This window comes from Phyllobates terribilis, unplaced genomic scaffold, assembly GCF_046119375.1.
Source record: "Phyllobates terribilis strain yellow unplaced genomic scaffold, ASM4611937v1 Scaffold_4__5_contigs__length_816908805, whole genome shotgun sequence".
Classification (NCBI taxonomy): domain Eukaryota; kingdom Metazoa; phylum Chordata; class Amphibia; order Anura; family Dendrobatidae; genus Phyllobates; species Phyllobates terribilis.
The window spans coordinates 402,549,304-402,561,805 of record NW_027362764.1 but is presented as its reverse complement, the minus strand read 5'-3'; the positions used below and the strand labels follow the sequence as shown (position 1 = coordinate 402,561,805).

Here is a 12,502-nt window from a genome sequence, read left to right as displayed (position 1 = left end):
AAGTGGGAATCACGTGGGGTGGAGCGCTGGCCATTTCTCCCACTGAAATAACTTTCAGCCAAATAGGATGATGATGATGGGTGCTGAGGAGGTGAGGTCATCTGAGAAGGAGGGTGATACACTGCATAAGTATGTGGCTAAAAGTTATTCTGAGACAAAATCAGCTTTTTCTGCTCTCAGCTCTGGAATCGGTGATGCCACATGTGCTGTTAGTGGAGGAGATTCAACAGTGGCTAAAAGCTCTAGTTGGTATGGTTGAAAGTTGTAGATGCAGACATTTCATTTGTGGAAGTTCTTTTGAATGTTGCTGCCAGACAATTCTTTGGAAGCCTGCAAGCTATGCAAGAGCAAAATAAGCTATGGACGCCCCAGCTTGAATAGACTAGGAGCTATGGCTCTCCATCAGCACATGAAGCAACATCATCTGCTCATTTGGCAAAGTCCAGCCTGTGAGCAATCAGAGTAAAGCATCAAGTTGTCCTCCTCCCCTGTCTCGCCACGTTCATATTTCTGTCAGCCAGGCTGAACCCTCAATTAGTACCTAGTCAATGTTATCATGAACATTATCATCATTGTCATCCACCACTACAATTTGTTATATTCCATTGACATATCCTCCTCTGTCATAATGGTAAATATTCATCCATAACTGTGTGTCATGGAAACAAGCATACGCCCCCAGTCATCTGTTGGTTAGCCAACTTCTGGGTATGCAGTGTCTGCCATACCACCTTGTGGAGTCTGCAGAATTTTGATAAATGATGGTGTGCACTTGCTGGAGGATACACAGCCACCATTATTTCACACAGAAATAGGTGACTGCTTTCTGTCCTCAAGTGCAGGAGTATGCAGACTACTCTCTTGACTTGTCTTCGAGCTTCAAAGTGCATTACACTATAGATACCTAGAGCAGTAACTAAAGTCAAAGACAATTCATGAGTTTCACTCACTGAAAGAATGTTTTCAGCGGCAGAAATGCACCATGGCAAATTGGAAATGTGATGAAGCCTATGTGACTTAGAGCTAGATCTGTTTCCACCACCAAGTGCCCATTACCTGTCTCCTACACCTCCTCCAGTTCTTGTTTAACTGACATCACCTCATCAGCAAGAGGCACAGGGCACATCATTGATTCCACATACCACCTTCATTCTTTTTGCTCATGCAAGGTAAAGTCATATGGCGGATAAGATGTGTAGGTTTTACTCACTCAGCTGCATTTGAGGTAGGCACAGGAAAACCGGTTTCTTTAAAATGTCCAAAGCAGGTTTATTAAAACTGCATAAACTGCACTTTAGAAGTAAACAAAAAGATAGCCTTTTCCGGCACAGAGTGACAAAACAGAAAATAAACAGTCCATTCAGTAGTGTGTATTTGCCTGCTCATGGTCAGTGTCATTTAGCAAATACACCCTGGAGGTCTCCACACCTCCCGCCACAGACATTGAATGAGACACTTGGTCTCTATTTTATTTACAAAACCACGCCCCCGTGGTGGGGATATATGAGCAGCCATTCCCTCCCATCTCTTATGACTACTCGTAAAAACAGGCCCTCGTATGCCCAATTAACCCTCTCAGCAGTATATGTGCTGGAGCATGCTTTCCTGGGTTTACATCACCGAAGCTACCAACCTCGATGATACATATCTCTCCTCAAGGACGTGTCCGGAGGCCATCTTACAGATGATGCTGTACAACAAGAGGAAACTAGCCCACTGGCTGGCACCTGTGAACTGCAAATTGGAATTGTCATGAGCGACAATGCCTGAAACCTTCTGGCTATTTTATGGTTAGGCAAAGTAACTCATTCTCCATTCATGACCCATGTCCTGAATTTAATTGTACAACATTTCCTTCTCAAAATTATCTGCTTGGGAAGGTAGAAGCTATGGCCAGGTAAGCATCAGGTAATTTCAAACAATATTATGTGGCAAAGCATGCAATCCTGGCTTTTAAAAAACAAAACGGGCTGTCAGGGTGCCACATGGTTGCGATGTTGCCACTTGCTGGAAATCGACACTACATATGTTGCAGTGTTTGTACGAGTAGCGTAAAGTTATATATGATTAAATGCAGCAGACAAACTGCAGCATGAGTTACAATGAGATCTGACATTGGCAGTGCAAGAGGAACATATGTCACCTACTGAAGCTCTTCGAAAAGGCGACAACATTTTTCAGTAGAGCAAGTGTGAAATCAACAATGTCATCCCCCTCATATTTATTTTGGAAACACTCACCAGAATGCAAAAGAGGATGGAGGAAGAACAGCCATTTGCCTCAATTCATCACAACCCGGTAACATGATGCAGGATATAAAGGACGAGGAGCAGAAGGAACAGCAGCAGGTAGATGTTGAGAGGAACATAAACTTGGCACAGGAACAGATCGAGGCTGACAGAGGCAAAATGTTTTTGATGACGATGCTGACCATGACAACCAACTGTAGCAGTAGTGTGATGAAAATGAACCAACAGTGCAAGCTGTATGCTTGATTCATTGCTTAATGACATGTACATCGTTAACATCAAGCAAAGGAATTACTATTGAATGGCCACACTTTTGTAACCTCACTATAAAAGCAAAATGGACGATTATTTTCCTGCTTCGAAAAGGGAGTCCAAATTGGCTTAAAAGCTGTGTTACCTCTTCTGCAAAACTTTTGCTGAATAGTCACCTGTCTCCCGCATGACTGACCAGCAGACCGCTCGGCGATCCCCACAGACACAATGCATCTCTACCTGTGCCAGCGTTAGGGCTACAACAAGTAGCCAGGGCAGCAGCAGCTAGAGTATATTTGACATGATGGACTAGATGTTTTATTTGCCATTTCGATAACCAGATTCACTTTAGGAAATAAGGACTACTTCAGCAAACAGAGATGCACTGGACTTCTGGGACAACAGACTGGACAAGTTGCAAGAACTGGGCGTACTATCATGTCCAACCTCCAGTGTAATGTCTGTCTCATCCTAAGTCTACCATGCGGCTTCTGCCACTGCCACTGCACAGCCATGCAAGTCACACAACTCCTGGCTATCTGCCTACTGTGTGAAGTGCACTCTCTTGAAGATACACAAGCATGACACAACTCCCAAAAGAGGGCTCATTTTTTCACTCCTAGTTTTGAAGCCATTACTTTTTCACAATAAAAACACTACAACTGTTTTGTCTCCCTAAATATTGGAATAATTTTAGGGTGACTTTTTCAAAAAGCTATCGCTATTTCATTTAGCTTGAAGAAGTTGGTTGGTTTGAAAGAGCCATGGTTTCTTATGTTTGCATCACCTGTGTATAATCACCAGCAACGCAGGCATCTGCCCCCAAAAAGGGATATTTTTTTTAATTGTTTATACAATTTCAGTAACTTATAAAGCCTGAATTTGCAGTGTGTAGTTACATAATTTGCTGGTTACCACTGGTTACCATCTGTTTTTGCATAGCCAGATAGGTTGAGTTCACTTTGACTATAATAAGATTGTGTTTGCATTACAGAGATCAAATAGGTTCAATACACACCCAGGAGATCTAAGAGTGTTATGCACATTATTTTTCTGGGCAATTAAAGATATATCTGTAATGCAATTCGCAACTTTTGACTGGAAAATTTGGTGAAGCCAACGAGTTTGAATTCTAAACTATTCGCTCATCTCTAATTCTGACCTCTAACAGTCACCACTCCAAAGGCCTGATTAGAGAGGTAATTTTCACACCCAGGAGATCTGAGTGTTAGGCTATGTGCCCACGATGCAGAAAATTTCTGCAGCATTTCTGCATCTCCCTGGCAGAAAAAAAGCATGCAGATTGTGCATGCGTTTTTCCTGCAGAATACATGCGGAATACATGCGGATTCACATGCGTTAACGCATGTGTTTCCGCATGCGGACTGACAAGCACTTTCCAGGCGATAGCATCACTTGGAAAGTGCTTGACAAGTAGGTCACACTATATAAATCCATGCAAACGGCATGGATTTATACAGTGTGACCGTAAAAATAAAAAAATAAAAGCTATACTTACCTCCGATGCCGCCGCGTGTGCCGTCGCGCTCCTTCCTGGTTCCTTCCTGGCTTGCCAGCATCTCGCGAGACAGCCTGCGGTCACATGACCGCGACGTCATCTCAGGTCCTGGAAGGTAAGCGCTGCAGGGGCCGCCGGACAGGTGAATATAAACTTTATTTATTATTTTATTCTTTTTTTCCAGGTACAATGGTACCCAAGTCTGGATGAGAGTCTTCTCTCCTCCAGAACTGGGTACCATCCGCACATTGAAACGCATATTATCCGCTTGTACAAATGTACAGACACGGATTCTATGCGTCTCAATGCAAGTCAATGGCGGCGCTTCCGCTGCACTTCCGCAAAATTAATGAACATGCTGCGGATTTATGAGCGCTGCAGAAACGCTGCGGAAAAGTCCGCAGCATGTGCATTGACATTGCGGAATGCCATTGGGGACCATGGGGTGCGGATTACCATGCGTTTTTGATGCGTTTCCGCAGCATAAACGCATGAAAAACGCATCGTGTGCACGCAGCCTTATACATGTTATTTTCTGGGCAATTAAAGATGTTTCAGCAATTCGCAACCTTTTCATTGGAACATTTGGTGTAGCTGGCAGGTTTGAATTTTATACTATCCGCTCATTTCTAATTCTGACCTTTAACAGAAATCAATCTGAAGACCAGATTAGAGTGCGAGTTTTCTTTTTACAAATTTTTTAATTGCCAAAATGTGCTATACAGATGTTAACTGTGTGGTATCTATGAAAAAAACAGCAATAAGCTAGTGTGTTCACAGTCATAAACCTTATTTATACATAAGAGAACTATGGCATTAGAGGTTGCACCATGCACTTGCACCATGATAGTATTAATATCCACCAATTGCATCTCTGACAGTGTGATGGTGGGGAAATGTTTATATATTTAGGAAGCTCTACTGTCACCTTTACTGACATTAATTCTTCATACAAGGGTACTGCAGTCTTCATCAACATACAGTACATTACCCCGCTTGCAATGTGGAAGACAATGAAAAATAGCATACTTACAATATGCTCCAATATTTTTTGCTGGAGGAAAACAAGCAGGATTTTTGTACAGTCAACCCAGTATAGTGACATGATACCTTTAAAACACCTTAAATGCTGTCTCTAATGTAAACTCTTACCTGATAGTCCAAGCGTACATATGGAATTTTCATTTTGATCAGTCTTTCAAACATTGATACTTCTAAATTAAAGTTTTTTGCCAGTTCATATACTGTAGTGCTTGGACGGAGCTGAAAGAGACAATACATCACATTAAAAGGGAATCTTTCACCAACTTATTACCACCTAATTTAAAAGCAGCATAATTTACATACATCCTGATTCCAGTGATTTGTCACTTACTGGTCTGTTTGCTGTAGTTTTATTAATCTTCTTGCTAATAAAAACAGTTTTTTTTATCACTATAGGAAACTAATAAACCTGCTGCCATGTAGTCCTCTAGATAACCCCTACCACTGGTTCGCAGCTTTCTGCCTACGCACAGTGTACAAAAAATGCTGTTAATCACTGATGTGGGCGGAGTTATACAGAGTTCAGCATTCAAAACACTGTAGATCTGCAGCAGGTAAAACAGTGATTTCATCAAAACTGCATCAAGCAGCCCAGTAAGTGATATAAAACTGGAATAAGGGTTTCTACCAATACATTATGCTGCTCTCAGATGGTGTAGCAAAAACTTAATGACAGATTCCCTTTAAGGTTAGTCAGTGTACAATAGAAAATAAAAACCCATTAGCACATTTTCTTTACAATTTTCCATAAAACTGTTGACAGCAGGGAAAATATAATGATTAGGCCAGGTTCAGATGGCCATGTGAAAACTCAGGCCAATCGCTTCTGCAATTTTCCTCTGTGATTGGCTACTTGTGGTTGTCCACATTGCAGACATGTGTAGGGGTTGCTTCTTCTTGAATGCGTTACTCCCCTTTTTTTCCATGCAGATCATCGAATCGTGTGGAAAATTTCCTATGGGCACTAGTATATTGGCTACACATTGCCTGTTGCTGCCCGTAAGTAGTCCTTCATGCACACTTGTCTAAAACTATCCCTTATATATAAATGTCACTATGTTGAGGATGGTCCCTTTCACGTCTGGATAAAGCAGACATGTTTTAATTGGCAGTTAGTTCGATTGTGCACGGTGTTCATGTGAGTTGGGCTATTGACTAAAGTGGTTCCGGGTGCTGTCCATGTGAAGTCATTTGTGCACTAAGTCAGAACATGGACCGAGCATCTTTCAGTGGTTATATTGTATGGCAATGCTATAGAACGGGATGTCTGTACCACCACTGTAGACAATTTTCTATGGTCTTTCAGCTACTTGGACTCCCAGTACTCAGCTGTAAATGGTAAGTGTGGCAAACTGCAGCAAGTGTATAATGTGTTAGCTGTGCCACAATGGTAGAAATTAATATAAAGTTCCCACTCTTAGCCGGCTATCTATGTAATGCAAGAACACATGGCTGCTACTTTTTATTCTGGTTAAAGGGGTTGTCCGGTCCACTTTGTGTGACTGCAGACTTATGAGTCCCCCCAGCGCATGCATTGTGCGCCTACAAGGAAAAGGAAGCCAATGCCAAATCAAATCAAATACAAAAACCTTTATTAATACAAAGGACAATGAACATACATAAATAATAAAAGGAAAAAACAATGCAGAGTACGCTAAGGAAAATAGTAATACAGATCTTTCCTGGATATACCCCAAATGAGCTGCCATAAATATAACAAATTATTATTATACTCATGTGAGTCATAAACAGCTATGGAATACAAAGGTGAAGACTACAAGACAAAGAAGGGAACAACATAGTCCTATATTGAAAGTGCAGAGCAATATGGCTGACTACTCAATATTCAAAAACTAATGTGCAGTGCAATAAATATCTTAACATTCCATAATATATTCATAAAACCAAGTGGTAAATAAAGGAGGTATGAAAAAGTGCTAAGAAGAGGCCATGTGTCGGTGTTTAAGAGAGGATTGGCCACGTAAATAAAGTGCTATCAAAAGCAGATATCTATGAATTAGTCATACCATTAGACAAAGATGTCAGAAACCTATTTACATTCAAAAGCTGGTTAGTCATATAAGGACCAAAGTCATAGGATCAAATGGTCCATAAGGAGTATATAAAGCACAGAATGCTTAATAAAGAAATGCCAACAAATCAAAAAATGAAATCTATTTAGTCACATGAATAAAATGCAGTGCAAGAGCTAATAAGTCCAGGTGGTCAAATATAATAGCATAGCAGGCATATAAAGAGAAAAGATAGTTACATAGTTTATAAGGCCGAAAAAAGACAAGCGTCCATCCAGTTCAGCCTATTTCTTGTGCACTGCAGCTATTCCGCTATTCCTATACCATGCGGTACAGGCCAATTTACATCATTGAGGAAAAATTCACTTCCCGACACCAATCTGGCAGTCAGATTAAATCCCTGGATTAATTAACTAAGCATAAGATGTAATTTTATTGTTCTCAAGAAAGGCGTCCAGGCCTCTCTTGAACTCTTTAAGTGAGTTGGACATCACCACTTCCTCTCCCAGAGAGTTCCAGAGTCTCACGGCTCTGACCGTAAAGAATCCCCTTCTATGCTGGTGCAGGAACCTCCTTTCCTCCAGACGCATAGTGTGCCCCCTCGTCTTTGTCACCATCCTTGGTATAAACAGGTCATGGGAGAGATCTCTGTACTGCCCCCTGGTGTATTTATACATGTTTATGAGGTCTCCCCTAAGCCTTCTCTTTTCCAATGTAAATAGGCCTAATTTTGACAACCTCTCTGGGTATTCTAGTCCCTCCATTCCCTTTATTACCTTAGTCGCCCTCCTTTGTACCTTCTCTAGCTCCAATATGTCTTTCCTGAGCACCGGAGCCCAGAACTGTGCACAATATTCTAAGTGCGGCCTTACCAGCGCTTTATACAGAGGAAGAACAATGTTCTCATCATATGCCCCTATTCCTCTTCTGATGCATGCCATGACTCTATTTGTCTTCGCAGCTGCTGCCTGACACTGGGCACTCCAATTTAATTGGTTATTCCCCAACGGTTTCCCATTTAATATGTATGGGTGACTGCTGTTTTTCTTTCCCATGTGCATGACCTTACATTTATCGGCATTGAACCCCATTTGCCATTTTTTGGCCCAACTCCCCAATTTATCTAAATCCTCATGTAGCTGTGCCCTATCCTCATCTGTATTAACTACTTTACAAAGTTTAGTATCATCTGCAAATATTGCTATTTTATTATGCAACCCTTCCACTAGATCATTAATAAATATATTAAATAATATAGGGCCCAAGACAGACCCTTGAGGCACCCCGCTAGTAACCCTGACACACCCTGAGCTTACTCCATTGATAACAGATGACAGACACTACAGAGCAACAAGGCCTCCTATGTGAAGTGCAGAGACCTACAGGACCAGGATGATCAGATGTACTGACATAACATCAAATAGTAAAACAAGGCAGGCACAAGATAAAGGAAGATTACAATATATAGAACCTGATTGGCAGTAGTAAAATACCCCTAAATTGGCTTAATTATACCTTACAATGAAACGAGGAAGAATACCCTAAAATGGATATTAAATACCTCAAACAAAAACTGTGATTGCCACAAAAGGTTTTGGTCATCCCTTATCATATAACGGTTACCGCAGCAATTGTGTCTAGGGGAAGCTGAATGTCATGCAAGAAAGCTGCAACCATGTGAGGTATTATAATAATATAGTAACACAATGATTGAAAATAGTGGGTAATCATCAACTTTTCCACAACAGCTTTCTACTAGGTTAACTTGTACAACATTGACGATATTTTGGCTTGTTGTAAGTGTTGCATACACTGCATGTTGTAATTTTGTACAATAACACAGAATGCTTTCAAAATTGCCCTAAAAAACAGCACAAAGGTGACCACAATAAAATTGAAATATCTATCCTCAAAAAACTAAAGAATGAAAAAAAGACATTGTAAACCAGTCTGATATGTGAGTCGTGACTGTCTTTACTACTCAGCGTCTTCACCTGTGCTATTTCTGTGGTTCTTAGGGGTCAAATCATCAAAATATATACACTACAGACCAAAAGTTTGGACACACCTTCTCAGTTAAAGATTTTTCTGTATTTTCATAGCTAAGAAAATTGTACATTCACACTGAAGGCATCAAAACTATGAATTAACACAGGTGGAATTATATACTTAACAAAAAAGTGTGAAACAACTGAAAATATGTCTTATATTCTAGGTTCTTCAAAGTAGCCACCTTTTGCTTTGATGACTGCTTTGCACACTCTTGGCATTCTCTTGATGAGCTTCAAGAGGTAGTCACCGGAAATGGTCTTCCAACAATTTCTTAAAGTAATGATGGCCACTCGTTTTTCTTTACTTAGCTGCTTTTTTCTTGCCATAATACAAATTCTAACAGTCTATTCAGCAGGACTATCAGCTGTGTATCCACCAGACTTCTGCACAACAAACCTGATGGTCCCAACCCCATTTATAAGGCAAGAAATCCCACTTATTAAACCTGACAGGGCACACCTGTGAAGTGAAAACCATTTCCGGTGACTACCTCTTGAAGGTCATCAAGAGAATGCCAAGAGTGTGCAAAGCAGTCATCAAAGCAAAAGGTGGCTACTTTGAAGAACCTAGAATATAAGACATATTTTCAGTTGTTTCACACTTTTTTGTTAAGTATATAATTCCACATGTGTTAATTCATAGTTTTGATGCCTTCAGTGTGAATGTACAATTTTCAAAGTCATGAAAATACAGAAAAATCTTTAAATGAGAAGGTGTGTCCAAACTTTTGGTCTGTACTGTATATTTTATAAATATATTATTAACTATACTTTCCAAACGATATACAGTTTGTATATATATATACAAATATCAGAACATACCTGTTGATGGTCTCCAATGAGTATAAGGTGTTGACAACTGGAATTAAGTGTAGTAATGATGTGAGCCTCTAAAACTTCAGCTGCTTCTTCTACTATCACAATTTTGGGTTGAACATTTTGGAGCAACCTTCTGAACTTGGCTGCACCTAAATTTAAGTGACATACAAGTAAAATGTTACAGCACATTAGTGACACTGTAGGCAATGAAAACATACATGACAACCTATAAAAATCTAAATGGCAATCACAAATCTCAACTATGAAATCTAGTGCTAGAACTATTTCACACAATTATAATGTTCATGGTTCATGCATACGATCACATGTAGTTATATCTACTGTGACAAGGTCACTGGCAAAGTACTGGAGAGGAGATTGAGATTGTTAGCTCCAGTGATATAAACATAGAAAAAGTGTTCCAGCACACGAAGTATAGAAAGGGGTTATTCAGCCATCTTAGTGCTAGGGTGATTAAACACCTGTAGAAAGGGAGGAACTCAGAGGATGAATTCCCCAAGTTTTAGAGCATTTTTGTGTGGGGTGGGCCTGGAGGAGGAAGCTCTGAGCTGTTTTGTCTTGTGAAGGAAAGCTAAACCTTGGGTTGTTTGTTCCTGAAAAGGGTGGTTACCGTAGCAACAAGGACTGTGCTATGTTTTGTTTTTCCTGTTAGGCCGGGAAGGCCGAGTTTGTTTTTGTTAACATTGCCGTGGTTTATACAGTGCTGTTAATAAACCACAGAAGATTTAAAGAGACAGAGTTCCTGTGTTTACTTCTATGTGCAGCCAAGTAAGCCGATCTCCCACACTACAAAGAAACCTCTTTTGAGATGACCACCCAACACTGCATTAAATTGCATTGAAGAGTCTTCTTCTAGAGATGTGGTTTTCTTAAAAAGACAGCCAGTGGCCGTAATCTATGGGGAACTAAAACACTATCCTTTTGGTCAGGACACACACATATGCACACACACTTGAATAATTGATCCTACATCTAACCTGTGGTAGTCATGCCAATAATGTGAGCCTCTTGTAATATAAGCAGGTCCTCTTGGTTCCTGAGTTCTGCCATCCGGTTTACCACTATTTGGTAGAGGCTTTCTACAGTAAATATTTCATTGCGGATGTCACACAAATATTTAGATCTCCAGCATCTGTAACAATTTTATAAGTTAGTGTCATAGATGTAATTGTAAAATCTATAAAGGTATCTCATAGTTTTCATAGTAACATTGAATCCTGGCTTCATTATGGATTAAATGGAGCAAAATCTAGCACTATATTAAACTCCACATGACCCCTGCAGCAGGAACCCCCCACTCACCCGCTGTAAACAGGTAATTAAAGTTTGTTACCTGATGGATTACAGACACAAATTCCGTACCCAGCTTGCAGAAGCATGTGGGAGGTGACAGATTATGTCAGATTGCATCCCATGTCCAGAAAACTGCAAGCAGACTGCATTGGTCCAGCATTAAGTATGAATATTGCTATTTTTATGATCATCATAGATATGACAGATGAGACATATTTTCGGCGTCATGACGAAGTGGCAAATGGAACGCAATGTCTTACATCACTGGGCGGTAGCACCTCCAAATTAATATTGAGCAGATAGATGACAATATATATACCATGTTTACTGTCTATGGATAACTAAAATCATGATGGAAATATGGCATTAATATCTCCAGGGATGAAGATATCCTGAAAGTTGTAGATCTCTTAATTTTTGGGACCCTAGCCACATCCCATGACCAGCCCCCATATGATGTCATTGAGGAGAGGTTTGTGGGTATGGTTTTTATCTAATAAAATCAGAGGTTTGAGTTTTTGTCATTGTCTGACCTGGAAGACACAGTGCACTGTGGTGCTGTACTGTTTCTCTAGAAAAAAAGGAGTGCCTCCCTCCACTATGATCTGTGACATTTCCATGACACAGATTTAGTACATTCCTTTTGTTTATCCTTTTTATATTATGTGACTGTAAATACTGTATTGTTTTATCCATTTTGTAATATCTTTTGTATATTTTTATAAAAACTGACTACTTTTCGGATTAAATATATAAAATTTAACAGCTTCATTCCTCTAGATCTTTAAACTGCACCTCTGAAGCCATACGCTATCTGCAACGGGTGTCCATTTGGTATGTACAAACAATTGGTGCTTTGGCAGCTAGTTCTTTTTGTTATTGTGGACTTTGGCAGTGACCGTTTCGGAGGTGTATATATATATAGTGGGCCGTTTCGGAGGTGTATATATATATATATATATATATATATATATATATATATATATATATATATATATATATATATATATATATATATATATATAGTGGGGGAAATAAGTATTTGATCCCTTACTGTTTTTGTAAGTTTGCCCACTGACAAAGACATGAACAGTCCATAATTTTAAGGGTAGGTTAATTTTAACATTGAGAAATAGAATATCCCCAAAAAAATAAAGAAAATCCCTTTGAATAAATTAGATATATATAATTTTTTGCTTTTTGCAGTGAGAAATAAGTATT

The 12,502-nt window shown here is 39.7% G+C and overlaps 1 protein-coding gene across 2 annotated transcripts in view; it reads right to left on the bottom strand.

Moving 5' to 3' along the window:
• The window catches only part of LOC141265440 (NFX1-type zinc finger-containing protein 1-like), a 200,661-nt gene that overhangs the window by 15,669 nt on the left and 172,490 nt on the right, over window positions 1-12,502 (bottom strand). For both annotated transcript variants that reach the window (XM_073678549.1, XM_073678550.1), the window contains exons 17-19: window positions 10,966-11,120; window positions 9,971-10,116; window positions 5,173-5,283 (exon numbers count right to left, since the gene is read on the bottom strand). In XM_073678549.1, the coding sequence (XP_073534650.1) occupies window positions 5,173-5,283; window positions 9,971-10,116; window positions 10,966-11,120 (412 nt within the window). The remainder of the gene's footprint in view (window positions 1-5,172; window positions 5,284-9,970; window positions 10,117-10,965; window positions 11,121-12,502) is intronic.